The sequence below is a fragment of the Camelina sativa genome, chromosome 17 (genome assembly GCF_030686135.1).
Source record: "Camelina sativa cultivar CO46 ecotype springtype chromosome 17, ASM3068613v1".
NCBI lineage: Eukaryota > Viridiplantae > Streptophyta > Magnoliopsida > Brassicales > Brassicaceae > Camelina > Camelina sativa.
The window spans coordinates 36,729,645-36,746,212 of NC_141896.1; the positions used below are offsets into that span (position 1 = coordinate 36,729,645).

The window sequence follows — 16,568 nt, forward strand, 5'->3', positions numbered from 1 at the left end:
CCAAAAATTGCGGGCGAAATCATCGACCATTTCATCATAACCCACACATTGCTAGTGATGACTCCTACCCACAGAGACACCTTACGTTAATATTCTGTTATATCTTTAAAGTGTGTGAAAGGTAATAATCGCGAAAACGACTCACTCAAGATTCGTCAATGAAAACCGTATCAACCGGGTTCTCTCGGCAAACCGTGGAGCAGTTGGATCGTCCACCAATATTCTTCGTTCGACGTGAGTAACTTGCCCCATGGTGTCTATGATGTCATGTCATTAGAATTATGGTACTGGATATGATATTAAAAAACGGAACAACAGAATGCAACGTTACCTAAGCAGCAGTTCTGGGTCCAAGGAGACCATCGTTCGTAAATTTTGTCGAAGGGGACGTAGTCGATGTAGTGATTGGTCGACAAGCAACGAATGTTGTCCACAACCGTGTTAGCAGTGAATTTGATCCGGTAGTTGGAAGCCACGACCTTCACCGCGTATGTATCGTCAGTGACGATGAAATTTGAGAAGGTTTTCCACAAACCCTCCTCAATCCCCGTACAGAACTGGGGCAACAGGTCCTCGCTGATTGTTGCCTGCATCTTATCTCCCTACGGTGCGGGAAAAAGCAGGCCCATGATGTATGAATCATTTAATATTAAGTGTATATAATATGATGATGAGACGAGTCACTTACGAAAACATCCGAAACAACCATTTCAAATGTGACGATGTTCGCTTCTCTCTTTCTCCACTTGCGGATGATCTTAACAGAAACCTTCCAATCAGAACGCCACGTCTGGAGATCGGATAGCCTGTCGAAATGCACCATAACTTTTTGCACTTATGTTTAATTTGCGGGTGATATTTAAAATAGTCTAAAAATCACGTGAACAGTATAAATGTTGGCCAAAAAGTGTCTTTTGGTCAGAAAGTGTGTCAAATTAACATACTTTTAGTAAAAGTGTGTCTTAGTGCAAATCTCCCATTTATATTTATGTTTTTGATAATGTGATATGTGCTCATGGAAACGTTAAGTCTTCATGATATTGTATTATTATGCTGTTGATTTTTTCATCAAGCAGACTAAATGACTAAGGAAATAAATAAAAAAGATTATGGAAACAAGGCCAAAGCTTCTCTTAGAAGAAGAAAACGACCACCGAGATTTCACTTGATGAAAGCCAGTAGTATCCACCGTCGTTGGAGTAGCCACCACACATGATTGAATTTTATTTTTCATTAATCATCTGCTCTTATTAAATATATTAAATAAGTATGTTGTTGTTCCTTTAAATAGAACCACATATATTATAGTTCAACCATGAAGTTAAGCAATGGAAATGGAACTTGTGATTGCAAGGCAAAATGCTTATATATATATTATGTTACACATTGATCGTTTAAAAATGAATAGGAACATCTAATTCTCAAATAAAGTTGATTTTTTTTTGTTAAAACCAACATATGTGAATTTAAATTTAACTATGCAAATTTAAAAAATAAATATGAATAGATTAGAAAGGCAAGAAATATAAAAGAAATATTTTTTATATATATAAATTAAATTTAAATTGAAAACAATGTTAAATATATATAATACTTTCTAAATTAAAATATAGAATCAAACTCTTACAAGTTACAACACATATGAGATATAACAACATTTGATATTGGTAGGAGAGGAGGAGAGAATGATTACTATAAGATGGTAATCCAAATTAGATAATGGAGATGAATCTTTAAAAAATAGAACAATGTAATATATATATATATATATAATACTTTCTAAATTAAAATATAGAATCAAACTCTTACAACACATATGAGATATAACAACATTTGATATTGGTGGGAGAGGAGGAAAGAATGATTACTTATAAGATAATAATCCAAATTAGATAATGGAGATAAATCTTTTAAAATAAGAACAATGTAAAATATATATCATGTAGTCTCTAAAATTAAAATTTAACATTAAAAAATTTACAATGATATTTCATTTGTTTTTACAACCCATACAACAAAAATAAGAAATAAAAAATAACAAAAAAAACGAAAAATGATTTAAGGTATTGTAAAAGAGAATGAGAGAATGTGAAAATGAGATAGTAAAAGAATGCCAATATGAGAGAATGAGATATTAAGAGAATGCTTATTTATATGATAAGAAATGATGGAAGTTACACGTAGAATTATGGAGTTATAATAGTAATTTATTGTGTTTGAATAAAATTGAGTGGTAGAATATGATTAATGCATAATTTATTTTATTTTCAGTTATAATTTTATTTTAATGTGTGAGTTAAATGTATTGTGTTTATTGGGTCTTAAATAGTATTGTTTAAAGCAATTAGAAAGCAAATAAAAAAAATTAGAAAACATTAAATAAAAATCAACCAATAAGGAGAGACCAAAACCTTACTTTTATATATAGGGAAATTACCTAGAATATTACATAAAAGTAGGTTTATTACTAGACTAACACGTTGAGATTTTCGACTTACTAGAATAACACATAAAAGTTTGCAAATTACTTCTGTACCTGAGTTGTGTGTTTTATTACGTTTTCTGCCATTCTCTTTTAAAACGAAGAACTTAAAAGGGGAAAATAAAAAGATCATAAACCTAAGTCGATCCCTTGAATCTTTGTGTTGTTTGTCTTACGATAGTTGGGTTGAGATCGTCTATTTTTAGTAACCATTTGGATAGCTTGCGGCGTGAAAAGAATCTGTGTGGAGGACGTTTGGCTGGAGGACCACTGACGGTGAGGTGGTTTGAAGTACAGGAGTAGGGAAATATAGCGATTTGCTCTAAGGTAAATTTCTATATCATGGTTTAGTCTCTATTGCTTACTGTTTTCTAAGATTTCGAGTATTACATAGTAGGCCTTGTATTTTGTGGAAGGTAATTTCTGACGAAATTCATGTTAGATTTCTGTATGTTGTTGAACTCTGTTTTTCGGAAGATATTTGTGTGACTTCATGTTGCTTCGTAACTAATCTAAGCAACAAATGTTTTGTGATATTGAATTAATAACAAAACTAAAGCTTCTGTCGTAGATATGGGGTCAAGCAAGAGGTATCCAAGTAGGCTGTATGGGGTTGGTAATTTTCCACTGCCGATGAGAAGCATGCACCATGATTGTAGTTTGTCCAATCTTGCTGGTTTGAAAGGCTTAGTTGTTCATGAGGTGTACGACAAAATAAGAAAGAATTCGCAGCTGGGAGTTTTATTGGATCTAGCGGAATCCGACTACCTGTTTTGTGGGAAGACCATTCATTATTTATTATCCAATCAATTGGCAATAGACATTCCGTTGGAGGTATGGTTTTTGGTTGGAGGAAAGCCGCTGAGGTTCTCTCTCTATGAATATGAAGAAATAAGTGGTTTGAATTGTGAGATGATTGATGAAACAGAGTGTGAAGTCGATCATACACCTTTATGGACGGCTTTAAAGGTAAAAGCTTTTAATGGACCCAACTGGGAGGAGCTAGTTGACGGTTTGAGAAGCTGCCGTGGGTGGTCTGATGAAATGAAGACGTAGATTGTTCGGTTGTATCTTGTTCATGTTGGAGTGCTTGGTTTATCAAGGAACAGTAGGATACCTCTGGAATACGCAAAAAGGGCGTTGAATGAAGAAGCATTTGAGAGTTTTCAATGGGGTAGGGTTGGATTCAAGAGTTTAGTTGATTCCATCAAAGTCCTTGGGTTACCTAACAATGCTTATACCCTCCATGGATGTGTCCATGTATTGCTGATATGGGCATTTGAGAGCGTTAAGGTGCTGGGGGCTAGCTACGGGAATGTAAGAGAAGGTGTAGATTTACCTCTGTTAAGGTGGAGAGGAGGGAGGCCAAGGAAGGATATTGAAGCCTTCATATCCGGGAGCAAACTCCTTAATAATGGGGAGGTATGCCTTCAATTTACGTATACATTATTTGTCTGCATTTTTTTCTTTGTGATAGAATATTAAAAGTTATGTGATCTGAAATGCAGCTTCAGGTAAAGCATTTAGTACCTAAACCTTTAGAGTTCATATATCCAAATTGGCCAGGACAGTATTCTGTGTATGGTGTAGGGGAAGGTTTGAAGAAGAAACTGGATAATCTGCTGTTAGACGTGATCAATGGCGAAGTGGATGAAAGAGAATGGGATTGTGTTAAAAAAAAGGAAGGGGGAACATACAAAGAAGAGGGAGAGGAGGCAACCTGTTGCAGGGGTAAGTGACGATGATTTCGTTGAAACAGCCCCAACCAGCATCCATAATGTCTCCAATAATGCGAAGGAGCAGAAAGAAAGTGTTGGGGACAAATGTGCAGCAGAGAAGGCGTCTGGAGATAAGCATTCAGGTGTGCAGGGTGAAGATGGTAGTGGAAGGTTATTTACTATGGTTGAAACACTAGGGGCGAAAATGGATAATATTCAGATATCGTTTTCTAGAGCAATAGCGGAAGTTGTGTTCAAACTTCAAGGTATGGAGAGTAGGATGGGTAACTTTGAGAGTGACGTTCAACTATTGAAGAAAGTTGTTATCAACTCAACGGATGGAGGAGCGCATACGCAAGGACCTCGTACATTAAGAAATGACGAACCAAAAATAGAGGAGGTATGATCTGCGTACCGTATTGATAAAATTGTTATTATATATCTATTGTTCAGTATGAAGTCTTTGTATTTATCTATTCGAGCAAAAAATATTAATTTCAGTATTGTGAAGTTGTATAATTTTGTAATTATTTTGATATATGATTTTTTTTTCGTACACACAATTTAGCAATTTGTATACTTTGTCTCTAGTTGAACAGCGTCATATTATATTTCAAATGTCTTGTATATAACGTCAAATACATGTCTTTTTTCAAGTCATGGCTATATCAGATAAAGCATTCGGACAAGGATGGTTATAATTTTGCTAGTTGTGTTAGGAATCGGTTAGCCATTAAGGATAAGGTCATGTGGTCTGGGAGTATTAAAATCGAACCAGAGGACAACGCAGCCGCGAGTGTAGAGCGAATTCCAGAGCAGATGGTCGACAGTGTACAGCGTCGCAAAAGAGTACAAAGTTGGGAGACAGAGGAAGGTGATAAAAGAGCAAAGTATAATGACAAAGTAGATGGAGCAGGTGCTCAACCCGTTCCTATTAATTTTATCCATCCGGTAAGTGGTGGTAACCCTGGCTTGTCGGATCGAAAGTGTGAATCTGTTGTGGATTTAACCGAGGGGACCAGTACTCCTGCATCATCTCATACACTGAAAGATAAGGAGAAAGCCAGGTATTTTGCACATTTGTTACAAAAGGTGTTTCCTCCCTCAAGAGAGCTTGATCTTCAATTAGTAGATCCAGTGGGCACTAACATAGGGTTAAGCCCTAATGACGAATCAATGCGAGCTGCATTGATTACCCGACGTGAAAGCCACATTGTAGTCCTATCTCCCGCAGTCTACGATCCTTTTATTGAGGCAAGTCCTGAGAAAATTGCAAAGCTGATGTCCTTCCTAACTGATGATTTGTAAGTCTTCATTTAGAGTTGTATATAATTAGTGTCTATTTTCGGATTTGAGGACTACGATTTATAACTGATTTGTTAGTTTTGGTATTCAGGGCTAAAGTACCTTGCACTAGAAATGCCGAATTTTATTTTCGCCTCCTGACCCCTAAACAATTGTGGCCAACTACAACATTCGGCTGGTTATGGGATGCGGTAAGCTTCGTAGTTTTGTTCCATAACATTTGACGCAGTTAACTATGGTATACTAATGTATGATAGATGTCACTCGTGTTGCAGCACATGGTTACATGTATGCATATGTTCCGTATTAGGGGGACGCAAACGCCATCCCCATATAAAACAGATCGTATTGCTTTTCTTGATCCTTTGTTTGTTAGTACGTGGGCATACGAATTCCCTCAAATGGAAGCCTCTAATAAATGGGTTTTTGGAGAAGCTTGTTTTGAGACGTACGTGGGGAGGCTGCCAAAATACGGAATGACACACAAGGTGTGGGTTGACGATGTAGACACCCTGCTCTTCCCATACAACCTCGATAACAACCATTGGGTAGCCATCGAAGCTGACTTAGTCTAGCAAAGGCTAAGAGTTTATGATAGCATAAACAGCGGTAGAACCGACGAGAGTCTACAAAAGAAATGCAAGCCGTTCGCAAAAATGATCCCATGCTTGATACAAGCATATAACCGGAGGTACAAAAATGAGAATATCGGGGCGGCGGCATTTAGTTACTACCGGGTGAAAACACTCCCACAGAACTATCAACAAGGTGACTGTGGTGTGTACACGTTGAAGTGCTTAGAGTGTATAGCTCTTGGACTTAATTACACAGGCCTATGTGATGCGGCCATGCCTTCTATTAGGATGAAACTTGGTGCATACGTGTTTGATGAGGTCCCAGACCGAGACTGCTTTCTCCAACTAGATGCTACGTCGGAGACATTAGATTATCCGGAAGCTGAGTTCAACTCGGTATCAAAAAGTTGAAGAAGTTAGGTTCCATGTACATTACCGGAGCAGTATGATTTTGAAAAATTAAAGATTGGTTTTACGCGTGTTGCTAATAGAAGATGTGTGTTTGGTCATTTTTTTTGGTAACATGTGGGATTTGAGGATGTCGTTCTTAGATTATCCGAGGTCTGGTCACTCACATAGCTCCTATCAAGCGTATAACCGGAGGTACAAAAATGAGAATATCGGGGCGGCGGCATTTAGTTACTACCGGGTGAAAACACTCCCACAGAACTATCAACAAGGTGACTGTGGTGTGTACACGTTGAAGTGCTTAGAGTGTATAGCTCTTGGACTTAATTACACAGGCCTATGTGATGCGGCCATGCCTTCTATTAGGATGAAACTTGGTGCATACGTGTTTGATGAGGTCCCAGACCGAGACTGCTTTCTCCAACTAGATGCTACGTCGGAGACATTAGATTATCCGGAAGCTGAGTTCAACTCGGTATCAAAAAGTTGAAGAAGTTAGGTTCCATGTACATTACCGGAGCAGTATGATTTTGAAAAATTAAAGATTGGTTTTACGCGTGTTGCTAATAGAAGATGTGTGTTTGGTCATTTTTTTTGGTAACATGTGGGATTTGAGGATGTCGTTCTTAGATTATCCGAGGTCTGGTCACTCACATAGCTCCTATCGTTTGTTTGTAAACCCTCTTTAGGTGTAGTGTTTTTTGTATATTGCAGGGTCTAGATATGTATCATTATGACGTCTTTCTAACCAGTATTAGTATATGTTAGGCCTTTATCAGATGTGTACGTACCATCAACTAAGTAACGGCCTTATTATGGTCTGTGTACACACGTACGTATATTCATCTGTGTACGTACCATCAACTAAGTAACGGCCTTATTATGGTCTATGTACACACATATGTATATTCATCTGTGTACGTACCATCAACTAAGTAACGGCCTTATTATGGTTTGTGTACACACGTACGTATATTCATATGTGTACGTACGTACAATCGATTCTCTAACGTTATAGACTTTATTTTTAGGTGCATGGTTGGTGCTTAGTTTCTCTCCATTTTGAGCACACTAACTTGTCCCTACTGGCAATCCTATGATATGATGAGTGAGGCAATTAAATTGTATTCAAAGTCAGCGAACCATAATCATCCTAACAGACTGTTACGGATCATATGGACCACCTGCGTGAAAGTAATAAGTACAACCAGGAAGAATGTTTATTCGCTACTTAATTTATCGGGCCAATACCAGCTTCGTAGACGTCCATCGCGAACTTCTTTCGGAAATTGTCAATATTGTTGTCGGTGATCTTCAAGCAATCAGTCATCGGTTTACCCATGCTCAACAGTTCTAAAAACTTCATAGTAAAAGGACCACAATCTCCCGTCCTCAAGTTTTGTCCTACTTGGCTAACCCTTTCAGCGGTAAATGGATCGAGAGGGTAATTGAGATCGATAACCCTCTGAAGTAGGTACGGTAGCATCATAATCACCGGCTTGATCCGGGACATTGCAAGAGTTTCTCTGGCGGAGGTCATCAAAGGATGGTAAATGGAAACATGTCTCGTTTTAAGATTTATGCCCACTCCTACCCAATGCGTAGATTTCCAGTTCATTGGAGCATATATAACGTCGACATCTGTAACCCACTTCAACCTTGGTTCGTGGTGCATCCATTCCCCATTGACGATGTCAATGAGTACTTTTTCCCACCTGAAATTTTGTTTCGTCTTGGACCTGTTGAATGCTTGGAACCTTCTTGTCAACTCGTAAAAGAGAACGGAGTCCAAGATTACGGTCCTTTGTTTTATTATTTCTTCTCCGTTTTTGTGCCATAGCGTTAGGGCAATCATCTCCATGTGCTGTAGATGCAGTTAAACGCAAATCGGTCGAATTTAAATCCAACAAGAAACCACGAACACACCTAAATCGTGTAGTTAAAGTGAAAAATATGTACCTGACTATGGACCCATTTTTGGCCCGATATAAGAGTAGAGAAGAATATGCTATCTGCCTTGCGGAATCCGAAAATGTGGTGTAACCTGCGAAATTTTGTAATTATAAATATACTCTATCAATGGTTGAACGTGACCAATTATGTCATCTGAGTAATATATACTACACTTACTCGTTATCTTGTTTTATCAACTCAGTGAATTTGGCGAATTTCCCATTATCAACATCTTCCATCGGGTCGTATGAAACCGACCCTGCATTTATCACTATTGCTTCGGATGGTTGATTCGCACGTATCTCCATCATCACTTCTTCTGCCCATCCTGTTTCATCCACAACAATAACCGACCGCGGCACTAAAATATCTGGGTCACTGGGAATACATTCCTCCCCTGGACTTTTATTTTCTACTTGACCTCTAGTTTCTTTACAGCCCTCTTCGAGATCGCTTTCCTCGTGCATTGCTTGCTCTCCGTCCTAATATGATGTACATACATAGATTCATTTTGACGTACACTAGACCATCTAAGTAGACACTATATATTTTACAAATTATAGAAATTAAAAAAAAAAATTAGACACTTGCCAGTGGTTGATCGTCAACTGTAGTTTCTATTTGTACATGTCCATCAGTTTTGTTACAGCCCTCCTCGACATCGCTTTCCTTTTGTAGTGCTTGGACTTCGGCCTAATAAGATCTACGCACATAGATTCATACTTACGTACACTAATGTCACAAATAATCGAAATCACAAAATTTAGACACTTGCCTCTTGTTGAGCGTCAACTTCCTGACGTCTTATGTCCCCTCCGTTACTGTTAAACCACTCGACTTTTCCACCTTCTTGATGCAGTTCTTCCCCATCCACCTATTCAAAATAATAAAACTTTTAAGAACTTGGTACAAAATACATTTTTACACGTTTAGATTGGAGGAGATAAATAAATAACCAAATATATATGAAACCCACAGATGGTTATCCCTTTTATGGTTACTTCCTGACCTACCATTTTGTTACAATGCAGATCAGGTTCCATTTTAGTATTCAGCTGCAGCAATATCTGTTCAATTAAACGTGGACAATGCTTTATTACGAATATAGTGTTGTAATCTCTATTTCGTGTCAAATACTTACATTGGATACGGTTTTAGTTGGTGATAGCTCCACATCAATGTCCCCCGCGCCATAATCTTGGCGACACTCATTAACTCCATTGTCCGGGGATAGTTCGTTCATGCCACAGTCGTAATTATCGGTTACCCACCCATTAATATGACTACGGGTTGTACCCTATAGTCAAATATATAAAGCGTATATGATAGGTGCATAAACAAAAACACCCACATTAATTTGATTGAATCGCATTCTAAAGAGGATCTTGTTGTCCATTACCTGGCCTCCAACTGAAGAATCACCACTGACAAAGTGTTGACCATCTATGGCATCCTTCGAACCATCAGTATTCCGATCACCCTGTGCACACCACGATAGCAACATAATTTAATATATGTAAGTAGTTAAAAAATTACAACCCTTAAGCTATTTGTCATATCAACCTTAGCAGTATCAGCGCATCCCCTGTTTCTGACCTTCTCTCCCTTTTTTTTCATAACCATTACTGAACTCATTCTTCGAAACTTTTTAGTTTTCCCTTTTTTTTTTGTATACTTCTTCTCTGAATCTGTATGCAAAGCATATGAAGGTTCCCCATATTCGTTTCTTTTAAGCTCCAATAGTGCAGCTCTTATCTCCTTGCGGATCTCTGTACGTACGAAAACCTTCATGTTTGCCTGATTTTACTTTATCAGTGCTTCTTGTTTCCTGTAGAACCGGCTTAGTTCCGCCGCATACCTTTCAAATTGGTCATCGTCCAAACGTTCATCAACAACGGGCGTACCCCCCGGTCGCACATCATGTCTCCGTGTGCTCTTCTCTTTCTTATTGTCAATTGTTGCGGTGTCTGCTCTTTTCCTCTTTCGACAGTCAACTGTAACTATATCACCAATTAACCAGTAATTTTAAAAAAAAATTGTAAAATGAAGCCCTTTGTAATGTATAAATGTCAACAAACCTTTCTCTTCCGGACGTGTCTGTTTTGGACACCTATCATCACCTCCCATCCATATCGCCTCATCCCATTTGTGGCCAGCTTTAATAAGATTTTCAATGTTGTCAACTTGATGGTCTTCCTCTTCGTCACGCCATGCCAATTCTCTACTATCACAATGCTCCCCACTACCAACCATCCGTCTAATAACCACCTATAATATGGTTACAAAAATATATAAATTTTACGAAACTTATAGTTTCAAGTCGTTTACGTATTATATCAACCAAGTACATACCTCTTTAGCAGCCTCGCATGCGAAGATGTCTGCTGTCTTGATTGGGCGCAGTTTAGCCAGATTGCGGATCGATCTTTCATTAAACTTCTGATCTTGAACGTCAGATGGTACTAATCTTGCAAGTTCTGGGACTGATTGAAAAGCCAGCAGCTGGAGTGCTAGAGGAAATCCATGAACAACAACTGATTGTTGCTTGAAAATTTTTACTAAGCTGTCTATGTTTGCTGGACATTTAAATCCTGTAATAGTCTCCAGCGTCCGTTCAAATGACAACCTTCCCCATGGATATTTGAAAAAAAAATCAATATTCTTGGTCATCTCCACTGTCTTCGGATCTGGTTTTACTAGTTGCGTGACGCATGTTAGAACTCCATCAACTATTATTATCAGAGCTAAAGCTAGTTTCTGCCACGTTTTCATTTCCTCAGTCTCCAACCTTTTTACCAACTCGGAGATCGTTGGTTTTTTGTTTTCCCCGAATAGTACTTCCCAAACAGTCTTACATCCTTTATCCGTTTTTGTAGCTCTTTTCACATCTCTCTTTTTTGGATAATTTCCACATTCGAGACCTGTCAACTCTGCAAATTCCTGTAATCCAAACTTGATTGGATTGCCTCCAAACACAATCCACATCTCGTGCCGCTTTTTGGTTACCAATTGACGGCAAACAAATCCATGAACTAGTTTACCGGAGAACGAGGTCTTGTTTGCAGGGATACGAAAAAGCTGCCCAAATGGAGACTTTAACAAGTTTTCCATTTCTTTTGTTCCACTCAGCACCCTCGATATTGTAGAAAGATATTCCGGTTTTGAATACGCATTTATCTTGGTTTAGAGAGGGTAATGGTCAAGAGCAAATAACCTCCTCAGTAGATCCAAGCTCAATTGAGGAACGATCTCTACTTCTTCGGGATCCATCCTATCACCAAGAAGTAACGTACATATTAGTATGTACGTACACTAAACCAATTAACCCAAATACCAATGTCAACCAAAGCTCAATTCTGTTGACGATTAGGGTTATTTATCATCTGCCCGCCACAAATATACAACTATTCATCGATTTCATGACCTGGGCTACTCAAATCGATTCTTAAATGTATTTGCTATATATTCTTCCAACCTAATATAGAATTTGGGGGTACAATCTCTCTTCTAATTTAAAGGAAGAAGTCAAGAGAAACACTTACCTTCTGAATCAACACCGGTGATGAAAGAGGGATCGAAACTAGTCGCCTTTTTCTGATTTCACCCAACCTCCGTAATCTCTTCTTCCGTAAATATTCCGTCGCCGACTTCTATTCTTGCTCCTCTTGTAGAACTTATCCCAGATCTAAACACCTTAATTCAAAAACTTAGGATGGAAACAAGCCTATCGGACATCCAAATGCGCCGTCGCAACTGAGGCCTCAGTTTTCCGTCTTTTACCAAGAACGAAGATTTTGCCTCTACTACTAAACAATTTTAAAATATATTTTTTTAAACAGTGCAACGGTTGAGCTTTTCTTTAATATTTTTATTCAAATTATACAGTTCTTCAACGTTATTGGTTCATTTAAATTACACTATATATCAGCCTTTATTAGTGAGGCTAAACCAGCATTCACTATTCCTTGATGTTTTATAAAGTTTTACATTGAATTGGTTTGTTAAATGAACCAATATATTTTCCGCCAATATATAACGTCGACCATAGGGTCACAATTAAGTAGTGCATGCGATGTATCGTCTTCGCTTAACCGGCAGTTACACGTGTTAATTATCTAAATGCGATGTATCTGTATGGAATGCAGTCACGACGTTTCGAAAAGCCACAATATGGATAATCCATTTGTGTTTGTTCGCTGCTTATATAAGAAGACAAATACACACCCGGTGAAGTATGTATTCGTCTCTTAGCCCTAATCATGTAAACATATGTGTAACTAGAGAGAAAAAAAGCAGTTATATTAAGGTCCGTCCGATTCTAACTAAGAATTTGATCCGACGGCTAGAGATGAGTGTGTAATTGGTGGCATCCTAGACCATTGGATTCAATTACTAATTTGGATCTAATGGCTTAGAATGGTTGAAAAAAAAAAACAAAAAAAATTTGCATCTCTCTCTTCTTCTTATTCTTTCTTCTTCCTTTTTCACTTTTTTTTCTCTTTCTCTTTGTAATCATTTTATCTAATTATTATGACATATATTTTTGATTTTGTTTTTATGATTCATTATAATTTTATTTTTTCTACATTTAAGATCCATTTTACTATATTTAAAGTGAATAATTATAATACATAACTACAATTTTGTGGATGCAAAAACTGTCTTATTATGTGGATACTTATTTGTGGATACTAATAGTTTCAATGGAATGGTTTTTATTATTTGTGACAAATCCATAAAATATTTTATGTCCATAAAATCAAGTTCACATGGAAGATGAGTTATACTTGTGTTTTGGTAAAATAATCATTGTTAACTATCAAACAATATATATTATCCAATTATAATGGAATATTTGTTGATTGTTATGTGGATGCTAAAAAAATCTAATTATGTGGATACTTATTTGTGGATACTATACTTATTCTAAAATCAAGTCCACATGGACGATGAGTTATACACGTCCACCAAAAACTATTTATGTGGATACTTATTTGTTATTTATGTGGATACTTATTTTTGTCCATAAACTAAAGTTATACACGTCCACTAAAAATGTCTAATTATGTGGATACTATACTTATTCTAAAATCAAGTTCACATGGACGATGAGTTATACACGTCCCTAAACCATAAACCCTAAACCCTAAAGCCTAAATCCTAAACTATAATCCTTAACCTTAGATCATAATAATAATCATAAATTTAATTTCATAGCAATTTTAACCTATACTAAACCTCAAACCCTAAACCATAAACCGCAAACCCTAAACCCTAAACCTCTAAACCCTAAACCCTGAACCCTAAACCCTAAACCTTAAACCCTAAACCCTAAATCTTAAATCATAAACCCTAGAGTCTAAACCCTAAAGCCTAAATCCTAAACTTCAGACCTTAACCTTAGATCATAAACCATGATCACAAATTTAATTTTGTAGCAATTTTAACAACTATAACCAAATCTGAAGATCTTTTACTAGAAAACATGAAATTGACCTACCCCAACCATTAAATCCTAAACCTTAAATTAGGCCAAATTTTTTCATTCTTGCCTTACATTCTTTATAAATTTCAAATTCATTGATGTTGTTCACTATTATGTGGATGGTTAACATGCATAGATGGATACTTATTTTTGGATGATCAGAGAAAAAAACATATGAATACCTAATTAATTAAAAAAATTGTGGTTTGATAAAGTAGTCATGGTTAACTATCAAACAATTTTAATCTTTCATGTCCATAAAATTAAGTCCACATGGACGATAAATTATACACGTCCACTAAAAACTACTTTTGTTTTGGTGAAGTAGTCATTGTTAACTATCAAACAATTTTAACCTCATCATATCCCCTAAATATCTAAGCATGGAACCGTTCATTATATCTTATACTAAGCCCTAAACCCTAAATCCTAAACTTTAGATCCTAAACTATAATCAGAAATTTAATTTCATAGCAATTTTAACAAATGTAGCCAAATCTGAAGTTTTTTACTAGAAAACATGAAATTGACCTACCCCAACCTGTAAACCCTGAACCTTAAATTAGGCCAAAATTTTGACTTCTTGTATTAGAGTTTTTTTTATAAATTTCCAAATTTATTGATGTTGTTCTTAACTGGTAAAGAAAGATTTGGAAATTATATTACTGGTTTTTGTGCTAGAAACACTTGGAATCCGGCGCCTCAATCCTTTGAGCTTAAGAGAAAGATTTCACTGAAAAAATTATATAACCAAGTGTTAACTAAAATTATCCATCTAAACATGTCCACATGTTCATGATTTGTATGACATAATACACCATTTTTTTATTTCATTTAGAAAAAATTTCTGCTTCTCTAACAAAAATTATATATTTGTGTGCCTACACTTTCCAACTAACAAAAATTATATATTTATTTAAACAATGAAAGAGAGAGAAAATAATGAAAAAGAAACATGTGAATTGGATAACTAGAGAGAGATTTATAGTTTGATGGCATTGTTGTAAATAGAGTTATAGTGAAAGGATATGATAGTTAGTAGACATAGAGAAAGTGTCCAAATAGTAGAAAGTGTGTCACATGGCAAATACTTTTGAAAAAAGTGTGTTAGAGTGCAAATATTCCAATATAAGTAAATAAGCCTAAATTAACCGAAAGTATAAGATTTATTCATCAATCCTAAATATAAGTACCAAAAATTATTGTAACTATAAATATATATAAAGCTAAAAAATTAACAAGTTGTTAAAAAAAAGCCTAAATTTAACACAACATTTAATATAGTAAAATTTATTCCTAAAAACTAAATATAAGTACAAAAATATTATTATAAAAATAAAAATATCAAATTAGTCAGAGGGAGTGAGTGAGACAAAGGTGTTTTGATATTTGTGTTGAACAGATTCGTTGTTGTTACTTGTCAGTGTCTTCACTACGGGACGAACGCTTTGGTTCTTCGCCAGAAACACAAAAAAACAATAAAAATCCAAATCCTGCCACCGCCGATTCATCGGAGTTCAATGCCGGAGGATTCTTCTTCGATAGACTACGCGATGGAGAAGGCATCAGGGCCTCACTTCTCCGGTCTTCGTTTCGACGGCCTTCACTCTTCTTCTCCACCCAATTCCTCCGCCATCTCTTCACTTTCCCACCTCCGATCAGTTGTTTCTTTTTCTCCCAAACAGCCCTTCATTATCGGTGATTTCTCAACCCTCGTTTCGTTCTCAAGAGATTGTTTAGAAAGTTTTTTAAAATCTTGCTGATTTGTTTTTCCTAATCTTGTAAAATCTCTCATAAAATCTTTCAAACTTTCTCAAAAAATATTGCACAGTATTCTCTTGTTTAATCAATGATTTTGTCAAAAAAAAAGAGTTATTGGTTTGAGAGTATTTTGATATTACCAAAAACTCTGAGGCCATGGAGCCGAATCGTTCTGGGATAATGAAGAAGATGAACTGGAATCATCGTCTTCGTCATCGGAGGAGACGTATACTTGGCATTCCTCGTCATTTGTCTGAAACTGTATGTCCCCTTCTTGCTCCTCAAGCTTCATCTTGTTTGTGACGGAATCAAAGAGAGAACAGAGAAGCGGTATGTAGACTAGAAGAAAGAGAAAGGAGATTAATGAGTTTGACTTGTTGTCACGTCCGACTTTGCATTAATGATAAATCCATAATATGAACCTGTTTGATGCCATCTTCGACGCTTTCGTGTGGGCAATGGAGAAAGAGGGAGCATGGATTTAATGGTTGTGGCCCTTCTTCTCCGCCTCCCAAACTCCTCTCCGCTGTCCAGAATTCATTTTGAACAAAAAAAATAACATAAAGTCATGATATATGATTCACAATCTCTCTATTTGATGAAAGAGTTTTCATGACTTTTGTTATGAAGAAAATGATATAAAATTCTAAACCAATAACAAAATATTTGAATTCATTAACAATCCAAGATTTTTTTGTTTTACTTGAATAACATAAAACTTTTAATGACTTTATAAAACTCTTAATCCAATAATACTAGTTTTATCAAGATTTTAGATAAATTTTTAGAAATCTACAACTAATAACACCAAGGGGGGTGTATTGAAACAATGATTTTGGAGGATTTGATGGGATTTAGTAAATTTGGAATTTCTGTAGATT

The 16,568-nt window shown here is 36.3% G+C and overlaps 3 protein-coding genes across 3 annotated transcripts; 1 reads left to right on the forward strand and 2 right to left on the reverse strand.

The window, feature by feature from the left end:
* Positions 1-141: 141 nt before the first annotated feature.
* LOC147924804 (uncharacterized) lies at positions 142-823 on the reverse strand. The gene is made up of 3 exons (XM_087496962.1): positions 689-823; positions 332-602; positions 142-257 (listed from the first exon to the last, which is right to left on the reverse strand). The coding sequence occupies exons 1-3, from the start codon at positions 821-823 to the stop codon at positions 142-144; spliced, it is 522 nt and encodes a 173-aa protein (XP_087353088.1).
* A 2,232-nt stretch (positions 824-3,055) lies between these two features.
* Positions 3,056-6,080, forward strand: LOC147924805 (uncharacterized). Its single transcript, XM_087496963.1, has 7 exons — positions 3,056-3,534; positions 3,586-3,904; positions 3,991-4,150; positions 4,242-4,600; positions 4,873-5,504; positions 5,597-5,696; positions 5,781-6,080. Exons 1-7 carry the CDS (start codon positions 3,056-3,058, stop codon positions 6,078-6,080), a joined length of 2,349 nt encoding a protein of 782 aa, XP_087353089.1.
* Positions 6,081-10,244: 4,164 nt separating this feature from the next.
* On the reverse strand, positions 10,245-11,552 carry LOC147924806 (uncharacterized). The gene is made up of 3 exons (XM_087496964.1): positions 10,794-11,552; positions 10,520-10,709; positions 10,245-10,441 (listed from the first exon to the last, which is right to left on the reverse strand). Exons 1-3 carry the CDS (start codon positions 11,550-11,552, stop codon positions 10,245-10,247), a joined length of 1,146 nt encoding a protein of 381 aa, XP_087353090.1.
* Between the last annotated feature and the right edge of the window lie 5,016 nt (positions 11,553-16,568).

Coding starts and splice junctions, on each gene's coding strand:
- LOC147924805 (XM_087496963.1), top strand. CDS start 3,056: ATGGGGTCAAGCAAGAGGTATCCAAGTAGGCTGTATGGGGTTGGTAAT. Junction 3,905..3,990: donor AACTCCTTAATAATGGGGAG/GTATGCCTTCAA, acceptor TCTGAAATGCAG/CTTCAGGTAAAGCATTTAGT. Junction 4,151..4,241: donor GGATGAAAGAGAATGGGATT/GTGTTAAAAAAA, acceptor TCGTTGAAACAG/CCCCAACCAGCATCCATAAT.
- LOC147924804 (XM_087496962.1), bottom strand. CDS start 823: ATGGTGCATTTCGACAGGCTATCCGATCTCCAGACGTGGCGTTCTGAT. Junction 603..688: donor TGGTTGTTTCGGATGTTTTC/GTAAGTGACTCG, acceptor CCCGCACCGTAG/GGAGATAAGATGCAGGCAAC. Junction 258..331: donor GACCCAGAACTGCTGCTTAG/GTAACGTTGCAT, acceptor ATGACATCATAG/ACACCATGGGGCAAGTTACT.
- LOC147924806 (XM_087496964.1), bottom strand. CDS start 11,552: ATGGAAAACTTGTTAAAGTCTCCATTTGGGCAGCTTTTTCGTATCCCT. Junction 10,710..10,793: donor CATGCGAGGCTGCTAAAGAG/GTATGTACTTGG, acceptor ACCATATTATAG/GTGGTTATTAGACGGATGGT. Junction 10,442..10,519: donor GACACGTCCGGAAGAGAAAG/GTTTGTTGACAT, acceptor TTGGTGATATAG/TTACAGTTGACTGTCGAAAG.